We start from the raw sequence: 18,815 nt of genomic DNA, 5'->3' as shown, positions 1-18,815 counted from the left end.
ATACACTGCTTGCCAAACATTTATTAGAAATCAGAAATAATAATAAATATTACACCCCACCCAATTGGCAAGCTGGGCACAGAATCTTAAATAGTTGCATATTTTCTTTGTAAATCGGGGCTTTGCGCAAAAATGTTCAACTTTTCAATGGTCTGTGTATCACAGAGAAGGGTACATCTAAAATATAACTTTTAATAAATGCATTAAAAACATACAATCAACCTAAACCTAAAAATCAAGTGTAACTTCAGTAATAGGGAAACCACTCAAACATATTACGCTGCGATGCAGGACTAACGCCCGTACTCCACCTTATTCTGATAACCCTATTACGCCCTGTGGTGACAGTAGGCCGACTCTCCCTCCTCGCACAAGGTGTAGATGGGGCACCCGTCCTAACAAGAGCAACCACTGCCCCGAACTACCCCTTTCAGTTTACCCTATTATACAACAAATCACCCTTACAAAAAGTCCAGCTCCTAGGAGCAGCAGGGGGTAGTTAAAAATGTATTTTAGTTTCTTTTAATAAACTTTTTTTTTTATTTCCCTTTATGAGGGGCATTTTAGGCCCCCAGTCACCATGACAACCCAGTCTTGTCTCAGGGCAATAATGAGGTAACAGAGGGAGTCCCGTGTCATTGTTAAGGTGCCCCAATGCTGTGGTCACTATTAACCATGGCAGGAAAAAGCAGTAAGGATCAGCATCATCTCTAGTCCTGGCCATTAAAGCAGACTGGCAGCTGTTGGTTACAGCTGACACCCACTGGTGATACCTGCACCATCTTCATGTTGGTTTAGTATGGTGGTTTGCAGGGCTGACTTGTGAACCGTGACATACTAATATGTTATAGGGCTGGAAGGGTTATCGGTATATAATGGTGAAAGTTTTAATATATATATATATATATATATATATGTGTATATATGTATATAATGTAAGGATTTGGATGTTAGACCACCTTAAACCACCCAATTTATATACAGCTGTCCTATTACTGCTTGTAGGTTGATATTACTGAAAATTGGTAGATTCTTTCTCTCCACAACCTGTAACAATCATTAATCATCTGAATATCTACGGTTTTAGGCTAAGAGAGAATAGAAAAACACCATAGGGTGATACCATAAAACAAAAAATTGACAAAGGAGGCACAAATGGTTATGCTCACCTTTAGGTGTTGTACAGAGAATACAACACCTTGTAGCGCTATCAGTGGAGATAGTTAGAGTAGCCGTAGCAGCCAGTCCAAATGAACAGTCTTGGATCTTGAGCCACGAGATCCAGGGCTCCAGATAAGTAGAAGTGTGTTACAGCCTCAGAGCTTACCAGGGTGAGGTATGGAGGACTTCGGATTCGGATTCGGTGCTGAATTGAATGCTGTTCAGCGCCGAATCAAGTCTTCCATACCTCACCCCCAGTAAGCTTTGAGGCTGAATATCTACGAGGAATATTAGAATTCCATCTAGCCTATTAGCAGTATACAACTGGTTGTAGGGTCTCCAACCTGTGCGTCTCCATTGTATTGTCATACTACAACTCCCAGCATGTCCTAACAGTTGTGACTTTTATTAAGAGATTAGAGTAATGAGGGGCAACCGCCATACATTTTTGGATTTAAAAATTTGAAGTTAGAAAAATGAACACTTCCTACATGGTTTTATTGAATTGTTCACACAACTTTGCCTACCAAATGCATAAATTAGAATTGCCATATTTATTAGATTTATCATAAAGATGTATTAGAGACCACTCATACAGTAATGGCCTGGCACAGTTCTCCTATTCCAAGTAGTGCTGGAGCTCGACTGTCTCAGCTGGGCGTCTACTTTTTGAGAAATGGAAATTGGCTTACAAGTAACTTGGTTTGAGAGTGCTTTGCAGGACAAGCTAAGAATTTTTTAAAACTTGTAACTCGGTAAATGAGCAAGATTTCTTAATGCGCGCCCCCCCTGTGTCCCCATCCTGATACTGTACTGGGTGGATAGCCCTCTCACTTTAACCCACTGCTACCTGATCATCTCTGCCATCTGTATGCTATGTGTATTGGTGGATTGTTTCCTTGGCAACCCCTGGGCTGTGACCAGCTTTCTGGTTTTATATAAGCACAAGCCTCCGTTTTTGCGGATTCATAATCACAAAAGAATAATGTGGACCGTGTCCTCCTTTTTTTAGTCCACAAAGCACTTAGGGTTATGTGAAGTAAGCCTAAGTCTATAGAGATCATTTCAGATCCAGTCCTGGAGGCATGTCTAAAGACAACAACCAATGCACTATAAAAACCCCAGAGGAGTATAATTTGTCCTGTAGGACTGCTATGTCAATGGGAAAATAGAAAAGTTACACCTGACGATTAAAAAAATAACTAAGAAAATGTGTGTTGCCATTAAGGGGTTAAGGCAAGAAGATTGCCATTTAGTGAGCTATAGGTGGTTTCACAATGATGGTGCACACTGTTGGAAAATGTTTTATGACATCACAGATCCAGTCCAATGAAGCTGACAAGGGCAGGCACTCAGGAGCTCTATCCTGGAACACAGGGCTGTCCTCCGCAAACAGCTTGTAAACAGCCAGGAAAGAGAAGAAACCATGAAGACTCTTATCACCTCCCTCATGATTTTCTGCATACTAACAGCAGGTATTGTTCTGACCAATAGGATGTAAGGATTTATTTGAATGACTGGAATATTATGTTGTTTAATTGCATGAAACCTTTATATGGCTCCCCATTACCCAGTTTACAGTTATTTCATGTATGTTCATAGCCAAACATGATTACTGTCACCAATATCTCTCATTGTATATGATTTGCATCCATCACTAGTCTTCAGGATGCTTGTATTACTCTCATATTTTATGTATTTTGTATCTTTAGAAAACTGTGATGGGCTTAAATAATCACAAAGTATAGGCAGATGTTCAGTCAGAAGTCAGTGTCATGCAGTTTTCTCCCAACATATAAACCCCTCAAGCCTCTTTACATTATTAGCTAATAAAGTGTTTAAAAACTGTTTATGATATGTATCATATGTATCATGCATCTATTTCGGTTTTCCATTTATATCAAAGACTGCATGTGCAAATGTAAAGGTGATGGCCAGGATTTAAAAAAAAAAAAAAAAAAAAAAAAGGCCTATATTTTTCAGAAACCTTTCCATAGTTTCCTTCATTCTCTTGATTAGTGGGGTTCCTGCCATCGTATCCGTTCATACAAGTTTTCTATGAAGAGGTTATCCTCTCATTTATTACCTGCATTGCTTTTCAATAATATTATTCCAATGTTTGTGTGACATAGTAATGATGGACACAGAGACGTAGGAACACAGTGTTGTGCTAAATACTTTTTGTTTCTTTTTCTGCTTCTTTTTTATTTTTAATTCAAAGGGAACCTGTCCACTAGATAAAGCTGCCCTAAAAGTGGGGCACATTATTTGGTGACAGGTCCCCCAATCATGATGAACTATGCTTAGCAATAAAGCACTACTGCATTTTAGAAAAAAGATGGTTGACAGGTTTCGTCCTGTCTTTGTGAAGTAAAAGACTTGTCAATCCTAGTAGGCCAGTAGGGAGCCAACCAGCAGACATTTCTCCTTCAGCCTAGCACAGGGACCCTTTAAAGGGGTTATCCAGCGCTACAAAAACATGGCCACTTTCCCCTTACTGTTGTCTCCAGTTTGGGTGGGGTTTTGAAACTCAGTTCCATTGAAGTAAATGGAACTTAATTGCAAACTGCACCTGAACTGGAGACAACAGTAGGGGGAAAAGTGGCCATGTTTTTGTAGTGCTGGATAACCCCTTTAAATATCAAAAGATAAAACAAGGGAGAACAGTCCTGTGATAGTGGTGCCTTTATGGAGTTATGTTGTGAATATACTCAAATACATGCTACAGTATCTAACTTGCAACATAGATCTGCAGAATAGTTTATAATATGATATTTTAATTTATTTTACAGCATTTTGGCCAAAAGCAGAAGGTGCAAGTGTGGTAAGCATAATCTTGCTACAATATTACATATAGAAAAAAGAGTCCACAGTGTTTTTTTTATATTGCAGAATATAATATTTAACACTATTCAAAAGTGTGTGGTCTATGATATGGGCACCTTTAATAAATGTTAAGAAATTACTTACTACTTATGTTACTATAGGAGTCACGGAGCCCTTCCGTTCCCAGTTTAGGCTCCAGATTTACAGCACTTTAGTTATTTGCATGGCACGGAATAGTGTTTGATGGAGAAGTTTAAAGGAGGGGTGCAGTATACTGGGTATTCTCCTCACCGGAGGAGTTGGCACAGCAATAAAGGCACACATACAGTACTCACTAATGTTTAACTTACAAGAGGTACTGGTGCTTGGTGGTTATTAGAACATATGGGCAAGGCACAGCACTTTTGAAGGTTCTTACTTAGAGGCACAGTCTTATTTATATACTGTTACAGGTATTACACTGATGATGCTGGTTACCCTTGGGCAGCCTTATTTAGGCAGATGGTTTCCTACAGATAGTAGCATGTAGGTAGTACAGCATCACAGGTGGTCACAGGTGTATAAGCAATTAGCTTCTGGTTACACAAGATACACTGGGGGGGATTTATCAAACATGGTGTAAATGAAACTGGCTCAGTTGCCCCTAGCAACCAATCAGATTCCACCTTTCATTCCTCATAGTCTCTTTGGAAAATGAAAGGTGGAATCTGATTGGTTGCTAGGGGCAACTGAGCCAGTTTCACTTTACACCATGTTTGATAAATCTCCCCCATTGTGTCAACTTTTTTTTTTAGGCCCTGCCTCAGAATGCAGAATGCACTCCACACTGCAGTACCACACTGCAGTCTACTAATCCTCAGCTTCCTCCTCACAGGTCTGCGCTGGATCCGGAGAGGTAAGTGCATGTTGTTATGTTCAGCCATCTTCTGCTTGGCTCTTTTGAAAAAAAATGTCCGACCCCGGACTTCACCTTTAATTAGCAAACTGAATAGAAGCTGGGATGCCCCTTCAATCTACACATGAGCACCATGATGCACAGGGTAGGAATTCCCCAGTCCTGGCATATTTTTTACTGCAGACCATCATACATATAAAACAGTCTAAGGGTGGGTTTACACATAGCGGAATCGCATCGGATTTCACACTGCAAAATCCGATGCGATTCCTGGATTTCATCCCACTGCGAGTATGTAAACGCCGCCCCCCCTTAACCTGCTACGGCCCGGTGAATACTTTACCGGTCCATGCTCTGGCCTGCTTCTGTTGTTCCCTGGCGTCCTGCTCAGCCAATCGGTGGCTGCGGCGGGACAGCACACTGATTGGCTGAGCGAGACATCAGGATGCCGGGAGCCCCAGAAGCAAGCCGGAGCGCGGAGCGGTAAAGTATTCACCAGGCTGTGGCAGGTTAAGGGGGACGGCATTTACATACATTTACATCGCAAGATGAAAATTCCACTGCAAATATGTACACTTATTGAAACTGACAGTACAGGAATCACAGAGGATTTCACTGTGAACTCGCAGCGAAATCCGCTGCAATTCCCTTCTGTGTGAACCCACCCTAAAGCACAATACGCCGCACTACCACCCACATTATTTCGATTTTCCCCTGGTTTGCTGCCGCTTTCTGGTACAGAGACGTTACTTGGCAGGCCTTCTCAGCCATTCAGTGGCAGAGGCACTCTGCCTCCTGTGCTTCAGTGCCTGGGAATAGACCGTCATCGTGCAGGCAGAACCACAGTTCAAAAAGTTCAAAGGGACTGGCATCCCCGACACCGGTCTACTCTCTTAAGAAACGTTAAGCTTTGTACCTGATGGTACATTCGCTTTAAGTAATCTGAACAATGTACAGTTCATTTTCCAAGCGTAAAAGTATTTTGGCTCAAACTGTATAGCACAGAAAACCATAAACTAGGGTGCACTTCACAACACATACATTCAGAAAATTACTAGCATGTTTATACTAGCTCACTACATTCAAACTATTGGAAGTCAATAGGGCCTTTGATGTACCTGCTTGTATATTTGACAGCATGCTGACGTGTCTTGTAACAATTGTGGTTCGCATTAGTGGTATTGTTTGTCGTACATTGAAGTAAAAGTGTATCAGTATAGCTCAGAACATTTAGGACCCCCAAGAACGAGTGAAGTTTGATGTAGCTGCTTGGAACGGAAGCGACCTTCTCTAATTTCAGCAAACTTTTTATTTCTACAAGCAGCACCACCACTTATGTCTTCAGGTTGTGTGTGGCATTGCAGCTCAGTTCCATTGAAGTGAAGTTGTAACACCTCACACAATATGCGGACAGGTGTGGTGGTGTTTCTGGAAGAGAACTGCCATGTTTTCCTAATCCAGGATAACCCCTTTAAGTAAAAGAAGCATCTCATAGTAGTATATCAGGGCATGGTAATTTGAGGTGATAAACATTAAAAATGTATACCTAAATGTACAATGCGGGCCGTTCGGCTCCTATCAAACCGCTGGCTATGTAAAGTTTTCTCTTTTTTTGTTTACCAAATTTGAAGGTTGTCTCTGTACATTTTTTTCATAACGATCAGCGTTTAAACGGTACGAAAATTCGTTTTGCGATCGCCTAAGCCTATCTCACACATTGGTTAAATCGGCGAACGACTGTTTACACGGAACGATCTGCCAATTTTTTGCGAACGACGATTTGAGAACTTGTTGTAAGATCAAAATAAACGATTTCTCGTTCGTCGTTTGATCGTTCGCTGCGTTTACACGTACGTTCGAATTTGATCGTTATCGCGCAAATTCGCATGATAATCGTTACGTGTAAACGCAGCATTACGGGATGTAAGACATAGGCTGGTATTATTATTATTATTATTATTATTATTATTATCATCATCAATATTGTAGCTATTATTATGTTATTTAATCATACTGGGCATTCAAAAAGGTGACCATGCAGTCAATGCAGTAGTATAACCTGACAGTCCACATGAAGGCATTTTTAGCTACATATTTTTTTTCTTCTTACATTGCAGCAAAGGTCATAAGTTTAATTAAACACACTGTAGTACTGTATTCTCTGCTTTACTTGGTTGTGGATTCTAGTTTCCATTGTTGAGGCAGGGTGCACCTCATTCCCACACTGTGCTTACCTATTCTCTGACCCCTACATCTATTATGCTGTTGCTATCTGAGAGCACCAGCTGCTTTTACATCTATTAGGTTGCAATTGTAAAGTACTTCCAATTTGTAATCCCAGCAGAGGTGGCATTCTTCAGCCCTCTACCTTGAAACAAGAATTTAGCAGGCACGCATGGTTTGCTTTTGGCAGTCACTTAATACAGTGATTTTAACTTTGTGATATATATATTTTTTTTTTAACAAAAATGCGCAGTAAATCTTTTCAGAAATGTATGAAAGGTCTGATCTAGAGCATTTCTAAATATATTATATTATATACAGGGTCAAACGTTTCTGGACACCCTTTTATTTCAGAAACTAAAGGGAAATAACAAATCAAAAGACCCAGCATGTAATGGGTAAAGGGGCTATAGTAGAACAGGAAGGCAGAACTCCGCTGTTTGCTGGTGCTCATGGCAGGAGAATCCAGAATAAATGTAATAAGGAATCCCAGCATCACCACCTCAGTTATTGCTGTTTATTTAGTGTAGCATGTCAGCATACATGGCCAGGACATGTTTTGGCCCACTGGGCAGTGTAACTTTCTGTTGCTGTCTCTGCCAGATATCAGCAGTACATCCATATTGTAAACCCATATGTAAATTCAAGTAATGGTTAAGATAAAATTCTTGCATAGGTTAAACAGTAAAATTGGGAATCTGCATGTCCTTGAATCTATGCAGATTTTTTTTTCATTTGTGTGGCAATTCCATTTACAACATTGTGGTATTGTTGATGCAAACATGGCAAAGAAAAAGTCTTAAAGCATGTGAGCTTGCCCTTACAAGTTTCTAGTAATTTTCAGTCATGTTTTACAATATGCCTATAATAGTAAAAACATTTTTATGTTAAATGAAGGATTTACAGTGACCATGTATTATTATTATTATTATTATTATTATTATTATTCAGATAACAGCTTGCCGAGAATCAATGGCATACTTAAAGTATAGCATGTGTTTGTTTTTGTTTTTTTTTACTTATCATGAGTATAAAGTCAAAAGACAGAACAAACTGAATAGATGTTGATCATTTTGACACAATTTTGCTTCAGACACAAATGTGCAGTATAGCAGTTTACCCAGCAGGTGGTGGTAAAGGGCTTCAAATACATGTTATCCTTCTTGCACTGCACACCATGAATAGCCCAAAAAGGAATATCTGGTGTTACAAATATTTTTTAAAAGTAGTCAGACTGGCTTAAAAAAACCACAAATCCTCCCATAACTTTCAAAGCACCTGATCGTGATTATTGGAAAACTGCTTGTAGAAAATGGTCCATCAAGGTTTAGGGCCATATTGCACAGTCCGACATAAGCTGTAAGCGAGTGCTGATCTGCTAGGTCAGAATTCGTTTACTGAGCCTATTACACAGCTTGATGATCGTGCAGCAAGGGCTGTACAGACATTGTTGGCGATGTCCGTGCAGCCCTTGCTGTGTATATACAAAATATGGCCATGTGCACACGCTGTAAGAGACCGTCCGTTCCGTAACCCGACTGGGTCACAGAACGGACGGTCTCTGAAAAGATCATCCCGGCCGGCACTGCAGTACTGGCTGGATGATCTTTTCGGCCGCAGGGTTCTGATGCGGGCGTATCAGTGCGCGCCCACATCAGAACTCCCCCCAGCACACTATGGAGTGTGCTTTGACAGGGTCTATGGGTATACCCTCCGGTCGGGATTCCATAGACTGAGAGGTAAGGTATATTTTTGTTTACAACGGCCGTGATTTTATGAACATATATGTTGTGTGAACATAGCCTAATAATGTAATACGCACACTGAGTGTCCCAAGTGTGGGCATTGGCTTCAGCCCCTCAGCGCATGTGTGCTCCTCCCCTGGTTTATGGCACCTGTGCAAACAATGAAGAGAGGAGGCGCACGGCCTGTGATATCATTGGTAAACTGCCAGGACGGCATGTATGGCCTCTGACAGCATTGGTGCATGCACAAACATGCAGGCTGACGCACGAGCGTGTAGGTGGCCAATCTGCGCAGAATATTCATGGAGGAGGAGGACGGAGTGGTGAGGCGCGCCAGAGTGTGGACCATATCGCAACGGATTTCACGCATAATAAAATCCACTGCAATACTGATTTCTATTAAAACCTACGCCACTCCATTCTGCTGCGAGAATATTGTGCTTGAGACTTGTCAAAATTAGATACTTATAATACCATGTTGACCTGTCCTTGTTCCACTAGTGCGCTCCCAAATGCCTTTCTAGGTCCCAGGTCAGTGACAGTCCACTCAGCCAATCACTGTCTGCAGCAGGACAGCGCAGTGATTGGCTAGGCAGGCTGTTTGTGTGGGCATCTGGAGAACCATGCAAGAGCGTGCCAGTGGAACGCAAACAGGTAAGCATAGTGTCAGGAGTGAAGTAATGAATTTTTACAGGTCTATAGCACAATATTCCCAAAGGGGAATTGAAATCTGCTGCAGCAATGGAAATAAGTGTTGCAGCGGATTTCACTGCAAGAAACACTGCAATACGCTGTAAATGCAGTACGTGTAAATCCACCCTAAGGCTATGTTCACAGTGCGTATGAATCCGTCCGTAGTGCGAACCGCGAATATACGCACGTAGTTTTGAGGTTAATGCGTTCGCTTGAAAGTATACGATATACGCCCGCACAGTGCACACTACGTATGAGCTTACGGCCGGATCGTATACGGCGCCGTGAAAAATGAACAAGACCATTGTTTGAGGACGGAAATGTTGAAACTCACGGCCGTGGATTTCCATGCGGTCCCGTACAAAGTACTTATTTCAGCCAAATTGAACTTGATTTTTCGATCCAAAACGTTCTGTGTGGTTTAAGGGGCTGGGCGAAGATTTCCAAGTAAATGACCTGTTTCAGATCGCTTCGAAACAAGCTAGGGAAGCATAACTGTACTACAGGCGTATGTTCGCGGTGCGTACGGTCCTGTGCGCATGTCTATTTTTCCCACGCCTGTAGTTTCAGCCGCACATGTACAGCGGCGTACGATCTACGGACGGATTCATACGCAGTGTGAACATAGCCTAAAAGTAGCGTGCATACAATTTTGCACTTAACTAAATGTGAAGCTGTATTTTAGCCTGGGCACTTCTATTTGACTAATCCATTTTTGCACTATAAGGCTATGCTCACACAACAGAACAAGAATGGCCGTTGTTCTAAATTAAACCAATAGCTGTTGTTTTCATTGTGAAATGTGTTGCATTAACTCTTTAAGGACCCTTTTAACCCTTTTTTCCTCCTTGTGCTTAAAAGGCCATAGCACTTGCATTTTTCCACCTAGAAACCCACATGAGCCCTTACTTTTTGCGCTACTAATTGTACTTCACAATGGCAGGCTGAATTTTTTCATAAAGTACACTGGAAAACCAGAGAAAAAATAAACGTATGGTGAAATTGAAAAAAAAAAACCTGCATTTTGTTTATTTGGGGGGTATTTGTTTTTACGCCGTTCGCCCTGGGGTAAAACTGACTTGTTATATATGTTTCTCAAGTCGTTATGATTAAAACGATATATAACATGTATAACTTATATATTATGTGATGGCCTGTAAAAAATTCAAACCATTGTTAACAAATATATGTTCCTTAAAATCCCTCTATTGCCAGGCTTATAGCGCTTTTATCCTTTGGTCTATGGGGCTGTATGAGGTGTCATTTTTTGCGCCATGATGTGTTCTTTCTATCGGTACCTTGATTGCGCATATACGACTTTTTGATCGTTTTTTATTAAAATTTTTCTGGATTTGATGCGACCAAAAATGCGCAATTTTGCACTTTGGGATTTTTTTGTGCTTACGCCGTTTACCGTGCGAGATCGGGAATGGGATTAATTAATAGTTTGGGCGATTACGCACGCGGAAATAGCAAATATGTTTATTTATTTATTTGTTTACATTTATTTATTAATGGGTAAAGGGGGGTGATTCAGATTTTTATTAGGGGAGGGGTCTTTTGATTGAAAAACATCACTTTTTTTTTTTTACTTTTACACTTATACTAGAAGCTCCCCTGGGGGACTTCTAGTATAAGTGCACTGATCTCTCATTGAGATCTATGCTGCATAGATATGCAGCATAGATCAATGAGATCGGCACCCGTTTGCTTTCGGCTGCGCCATTTTGGCGGAGACCCCGGCCGGCACCAGAAATGGAGATTGCTCCTCCGGGACAACGTCCCGGGGGGGGCGATCTCCGCCACTAGACACCAGGGAACGGCTGCATACGGTAATCGGATGCAGCTGTCAACTTTGACAGCTGCATCTGATTAACTGATTAGCGGGCACGACGATCGCACCGTGCCTGCTAATAGCCGCAGTCCCGGGCTACATGCGGCACCCGGGATCGCGCGGCCCCGTTCTGAATGCTCTTACCGACAACAGGGCGTAAATATAAGCCCTTTGTCATTAAGGAGTTAGTCAATGTAAACAACTGCCGTTGTTCACACAAGTTATTGAATATCGGTGGTTATTTGATACAACCTTCAAGATAATGAGCATGTCAATTATTTCTGGCCATTCTGCATTGATTTCAATGCAATTGTTGCTGCAAACAGCAACCATTGTTTGGCACTCAATACACCGGCCATTGTTTTGAGTGCCAAACAACATCCATTGTTTGTGTGTTATGTGAACATAGCCTAAAAATTTTTAAATTTGCTCATGTTTTTGCACAAGAAAAAAAATATGCACAAAATTCACGGTTTTCCGCATAAAAGATAGATTTCACTGCAAAAAAAAAAAGTGCTAAAAGATAAAAGGCAATTTAGACTGAATGTTAACAAACAAAACCCCCAAAGCCTCTATGAGGAACTACTGGCAATTAACTAATCTATGTAAGTCTGCTTGCTGTTATCCCTTGGAAGGGAAATCTTCTGCAAAAACTTGGTATAAATATAAACCTTTAAATAAATGCATCATATCATTATCTTTTTTGATATCTTATATTATCTCATTCCAGCCAAAATGCTACTTATATGATCACATACCAGGCTGCACAAGAGATTTTAAACCTGTTTGTGGAACAGATGGAAAAACATACTCCAATGAGTGTATGCTGTGCTCCTCCAACAGGTAAGTGTTAATCCCTATCTAATTATTGCTGGATACTAAAATGGATAGAATATAGGATCTGAATACATACATGTCTGTTATAATGAGATTACGCCATAAAAAGGGGTTAGATTCGGGACAAAAGGTGCAAATTTTGTGCAAGCAGCCATGCTCACTTAATGGGTGGGTAGGATATATGGCCTCTTACCAATGGGTGGGTAGGATATATGGCCTCTTACCACACCAGATTTACTATGATTTACACTTATTTACAGGGCACAGTAGGAGGCTACACCCCTGCCCACTTTTGCTCAATTAATCTAATGAAGGGCCATAGGGGTGGGGATTTAGTAAAACCGGTGTACAGATATGCTGGTCTTAATACATCTCCCCCAATATATCTCCTTCAGTGATAGGCATATATTGGATTGGACATATAGACGGGCTCATAATGTCTACAGAGCCCAACTCTTTTTTTTTCTTACACAGAGCAGAGACAGGACACGCTGCAGTGCTGTCCTCTCCACAGGTCTGAACAATCAGATCCAGACTGATGTCTCTCAGACATGTCAAAAGTTTTTACAAACTACAATGACACTTTAAGAAATGTATGTCCCTTTTTAAATACAGAAAAGCCTATTAAGCATGAAAGAAAAAAAATGTTGGTTTATGTGCATGCTTGCTACACCTTTTATATGTTAATATGTGGGAAAGTATGAAGGCCTTGTGGGGAGTGTTTTAGTCCTACCTTTTCTGTGGATCCATCCGTTGCCCCAACTGCAGGTGTGATGATCTGGGGAGCCAACATATATGGCAGTCATTCACCCCTCGTAGTGATACGAGGGACGCTAACAGCTCAGTGATACGTACAGTCTATCCTGTAGCCACATGGGTTGTCTCTCATGGATAATGCTCACCTGCACACAGTGAGGGACTCACAGGAATGTCTCCCCCAGACTGCAATGCTTTCCTGGCATGCCCAGTCACCAGATTTATCGTCAATTGAACGTTTAAAGGACCATTAAAAAGAAATGAAACTGGCCACTAAAGACAGTAAAAATAAACCTGTAGTATATACATATACACTACTCACAAAAAGTTAGAGATATTTGGCTTGCAGGTAAAATATATAAAAACTTAAAAAGTTGACCCTACAGTGATATTATAGCATGAGAGTAGGGAATTTAGGCAGAAGCAAGCGAGGGGATTTTATTTCCTCATCTCAATTTATTGAAAAAAAAGTCAACAGTGGCGGGTATCCCCCAACAAAAATGTCAATGTCTCAATAACTTGTCTTGTGCTCTTAGGCATCATTTAGGACCATGGACGTACATTTACGCCCCCCGCTGCCTGGGCCTTAAGGCAGGAGAGCGTAAATGTATGCCCTGCGGTGGTCCTGGGCTATGGAGCGGGCTCACCAGCTGAGCTCGCCCCATAGCGGGTGAGGACCGGCTGCTGTCTGCAGCCAGGCCCTCACCCTCAATGGCTGGCGACCGCGATCTCGCAGCTGCCTGCCATTAACCCCTTAAACGCTGCGATCATGCCGCGACCGCAGCGTTTTAGTGTCTGCAGGGGTCCCGATCGCACTGCCTGACTGGCGGAGGTCTAATGCTTACCTCTGTGCAGCCTGATCTTCTGATAGAGTGCCACAGGCAGGCTCTATCAGAAGATTGCAGATTACACTGATCCCTGCTATGCTATTGCATAGAAGTGATCAGTGTGTTCAATCTAATGTAGTAATGTAAAAGTCCCCTAAGGGGACTTAAAAAAGTGTAAAAACAAACAAACAAAAATCAATAAAAGTTTTAAAAAATGTCCCAAAGCCCCTCCGTCACAAAAAGTGAAAATCACCCCCCTTCCCATTTTATACATAAAACACATAAAAATAATAAAGTTAATTAACATGTAATTTACCGGGCATTTTTAAACACATCTATTTATTTATTTTATTACACTTGCTCCTGTCACTTACACTTAAACACTGACGCGATCGCGGTGTTCAAGGGGTTAATGGCGGGCTGCCGCGCAATCGCGGCGGCCCGCCATTGAGGGTGAGGGCCTGGCTGCTGATAGTAGCCGATCCTCACCCGCTATAAAGCGAGCTCAGCTCCTGAGCTTGCTTCATAGTGCGGCCCCCCAGCAAGGGAGTACATTTACGCCCTCCTGCATTAAGGCCCAGGCAGCGGGGGCGTAAATTTACGGCCTTGGTTACTTGTCACAATGAAGAGCAGTTCAGAAAGGCATACAACGGGCAAAGATTGCATTGCCCTGGTTACAACTCACAGTGTTTATATTAATTAGAATAGGGCTCATGCACCAAACTCAGCCGCTCCTGGCACTAACTTGTTATCTAACTCAGTATCACTAAAACTTTTGTTATTAGAAAAACAAAGTGCATGTTACAGTGCAGCTAGCCAAACACAAAAACACGGTTCTTCAATAGTGCTGACGACATTATCAATAAAGAAAGAGCTAATGAAAAGGCTATTGTACATCTGCCCCCTTAGAACATACAGATGAACAGCTTCCTTCATATGCTGACAGCTGATTGGCCAAGCTGCTCCAAAGTTCCAGACTTAAGACGAATTCAGCAGCAGTAAAAAAAAAAAAAAACATATGAAATGTCCTTTACTGAATAAGTATGTTTTGGCATGTGGAAGGAAACCAGAGTACCCTGAGGAAACCCACACATAAAACAAAGAACATACAACTCCAGAGAAAAATATATATATATATTTTTAAATCAACTGATTTTAGAAATTTAGACAGATTTACATATTACTTCTATTTACAAATTTCAAGCCTTCCAGTACAGTAATTATCATCTGCTGTATATCCTGCAGGAAGTGGTATATTCTTTCCAGTCTGAAACAGTGCTCTTTGCTGCCACCTCTGTTCGAGACAGGAACTGTCTGGAGCAGGAGAGGTTTTCTATGGGATTTGCCACTGCTCTGGACAGTCTCTGTCACCGACAGAGGTGGCAGCAGAGAGCACAGTTTTAGACTGGAAATAATACACCATTTCCTGCAGGACATACAGCAGCTGATAAGTACTGAAAGGCTGGAGTTTTTAAATAAAAAAGTCATTTACAAATCTAATTAACTTTCTGATACCAGATAATTTAAAAACATTTTACTCCTTTAATGCATCCTTAATCTAAATCTGCACTTAAAAGAACACATTTATTGCACTTCTTTCATTCATGTACAATACCCATTTGTTACAATGCAGATTCCTTAGTTGCTGGAAAGCCTAGCGTAATCAGATATTTTCACATACAGTAAGCACTGTGGCCACAACCTATGATGGGTCATAGGAAGCCTGTGCCTGTCTTGCACATTTACATATCCTACATCTGAATATATTAGCCAAACTTAAAGGCAATCTGTCCTCTACTGGGCCTTTCCTGAGGTGCTGACAGTGTGCTGTAGCTGGCAGTCCCCTAGTGAGCATGGTGCCTTTTGGTAATTTTCCGTGCAGTCGATTGTGCACAATCTCACGTCTCCTACTGTACTGAAGAGGCAAAGAGGACTTGTTCGTGCCACAATCTGGCATACATTTCCCCTCCTTCCCCCTCCCTCTTCTTCATGAATAATCAGTGCTGCCCGGCCTCCTGCTCACTCAGCTGTCAGCCAGTGTCTCTGATTGCAGATCAGTCCTCTGTAGGCAGTTTATGTCTGAAAGAAACACTCTAAATGTGTTGGAACTGTGGTCTAGGACTAACTCACCTGTCTAGAGACCTGACAGCAGTTCATTCTCTGGTTCAAATCCCCTGATGGAAATAAAATGGAGGTCTTTATTTATTTATTATTATTTTTTTCTCATTATTCTATCATTTATAAGGCTATGTTCACACACAGTATTCTTCTTTAGTATTTTGGTCAGTATTTTGCAACCAAAACAAGGAGTGGATTGAAAACATAGCAAGGCTATAGAAACACTGTTGAAAGTGAGCAGATGACCGTCATTTAATGGTAAATATCAGCCATTGTTTTAAAATAACAGTAACTATTTGCTGCCATCCACTCAATTTTAACAGCATGTGAACATAGCCTTTCTGTGAACATAGACACTGGCAGCATTGATTATTCATGAAGAGGGAGGAGGAAGGAATGGTGAGGTGTGCCAGAGTGCAGCACAAACAACTCCTCTTTGCCTCTTCATTACAGTAGGAGACGTGAGATTGTGTATAATCCACTGCATGGAAAATTACCATAAGGCACCATGCTCACTAGGGGGACTGCCAGCTACAGAACACTGTCAGCACCTTAGGTAGGGCCACGGAGCTGACAGATTCCCTTTAAAGCGACTCTGTACCCACAATCTGACCCCCCCCCCCCAAACCACTTGTACCTTCGGATAGCTGATTTTAATCCAAGATCTGTCCTGGGGTCCGTTCGGCAGGGGATGCAGTTATTGTCATAAAAACAACTTTTAATCAGGCAGTGCTGTGTCTAACGGCCGGGGCTTACATTTGTATATGCATTAGGCTGGCACACCTTCTCCGTCCCTCCTCCCCACCCTCCTCATCATTAGGAATGCTCCAGGCAGATTGCTTCCTATTCCCCACCTGTGTGTATAATGAACATGGGCTGGATCATTAATACACCTGTGCAAAGCTCAAACAGCAGTAAATGTTCCTGGATCATTCCTAATGATGAGGAAGGTGGGGAGGAAGGACAGAGAGGTTGTGCCAGCCTAATGCATATACAAATGTAAGCCCCGGCCGTTGGACACAGCGCTGCAGGATTAAAAGTTGTTTTTAGGACAATAACTGCATCCCCTGCCGAACGGACCCCAGGTCAGATCTTGGATTAAAAGCAGCTATCGGAAGGGACAAGTGGTTTGGGGGGGGGGACAGATTGTGGGTACAGAGTCGCTTTAAGGCTTTGTGAATACAAGCAATTATTACAGCAAGGCAGTAGGAACAAATAATTCATATCTATTTACACCATCACTATTTTGGATTGGAGTGTGATATGGTTGTTTCCTCAGTCTAGTGGACTCAGGCTGCCCATTGAGCTTTTTCGATCCTGCTTAGCACATATATATATATATATATATATATATATATATATATACATATATAGATACATACATACATATAAGTCCATATAGGTGTGATGACCTTGAATTTTATGATTCGCTCTAAAGGCTTTTGCAAATCTAATTCAGTCTTTCATTTTCAGAAAACCATTGCTGCTGCAAAAATGATAATGTGCTACGACAACATAATATTGACTTAACAAGTACCCAAACAATTACTTAATGCTATGTTGGTAGCGTTGTATTCAAGTGGGTAGTGTTTCTGGTCTTGGCAGTGCTTGGTGACACTATCAATATTTATGAGTACTTAATGACAAGTCAATATGATACTGGCTCTAAATCGGTAACATTGTGCAACTTATTTGTTTTCTCCACAGAGACAATGGTCTGAAAGTTCAAGTTAAATGGAAAGGCGAATGCTGATAATAAGCTCACATTAAATCTTGAAGAGCTTAACAAGATGACTTCTTTTGGAGCAACAATTTCTTTGCACAACATTTAAATGAAGTGAAAAATAAATCCTGTGCAAAACCAATGTACAATACAAAGGTGAAAGTATTTATATATTGTAAATCATTTCAAAACCTTTAATGGCCTTATAATAGTATGCTATATATAGAATTAGTATGTTCACTTACCTATTTCTTTGAGGCTAGTGCTGGATTGTGCAACAGCTGGATTGCAATGCTGCCCTGCAAAATCACAAGTTATGACTGTAATTATGTCCACAAAGAAGAAACAAAGTAGCGGCACTCATGGGTCAAAAGATATGGTTCTTTTGAACGTTGAGGGCTTCTACTTGTTTTCTCTTTTTGGACACTTTTGAAGTCTTTTATATTTTTTTTATTTTCTTTTTGTGATTTACATTTTTATTAATTTTCAAACTTTACAAAAATTTACATTAATAAGGTATATACCTTATACTCATGATACGAAGCAAACACATGAACAATTATAAGCAATACTCTAAGTCCCTAAGCCTTTTATATTTTAAGCACCACTGTAGAGGTCCACGAGTGCTCTGACTCTTAGGGTACAAACACACACACCGTATATGCAGCAGATAAGCAGCAAATACGCAGCAGATCTGCAGCAGATTTGATGGTGCAGATGTGATGCTGTGTTCAGTTATTTAGATCTAATCTGCTGCGTGTTTGTTGCGTATTTGCTGCGTATTTGCTGCGTATCGCATATACCCTGACTCATTTTCAACATGACTGCAGTTTTTTTTTTAGTGTGTGATGAGTGTTTCAAATATTAAATCATAAGTGCCTGGCAGCCAAAATAGTTATGTGACAGCAAATCACAGACAAAATAACACACATTATTTGGACCCCATATAGTTACCAAATAGCCCTAGTTTAAGTTAGTTGTTAGCAGCCTTTTAAGAAAAACTTCTTCCTTGTTAAAGCATATTGTAAGCATATTGCCTGTAGGAGAAACATCACTCACAAAACCATCTGCTGAAGTCGATTGCTCACCAAGCACATAATCATGTCTGCTGTATTATCCAATTGGCCTAAAGGTCCCCATACACCTGAATGATCGTTTGGCTGTCAGGTATCTCTCC

At 41.1% G+C, this 18,815-nt stretch overlaps 1 protein-coding gene across 1 annotated transcript; it reads left to right on the top strand.

The window, feature by feature from the left end:
* The first annotated feature begins 676 nt into the window (after positions 1-676).
* Positions 677-17,999, top strand: SPINK2 (serine peptidase inhibitor Kazal type 2). Its single transcript, XM_069962214.1, has 5 exons — positions 677-691; positions 2,481-2,636; positions 3,954-3,985; positions 12,108-12,220; positions 17,623-17,999. The coding sequence occupies exons 2-5, from the start codon at positions 2,588-2,590 to the stop codon at positions 17,666-17,668; spliced, it is 240 nt and encodes a 79-aa protein (XP_069818315.1). The 5' UTR covers positions 677-691; positions 2,481-2,587; the 3' UTR covers positions 17,669-17,999.
* The last annotated feature ends 816 nt before the right edge of the window (positions 18,000-18,815 follow it).

This window comes from Dendropsophus ebraccatus, chromosome 3 (assembly GCF_027789765.1).
Source record: "Dendropsophus ebraccatus isolate aDenEbr1 chromosome 3, aDenEbr1.pat, whole genome shotgun sequence".
NCBI classification, from domain to species: domain Eukaryota; kingdom Metazoa; phylum Chordata; class Amphibia; order Anura; family Hylidae; genus Dendropsophus; species Dendropsophus ebraccatus.
Note: the sequence above shows the minus strand (reverse complement) of the source record. Positions and strands in the feature narration are given on the sequence as shown.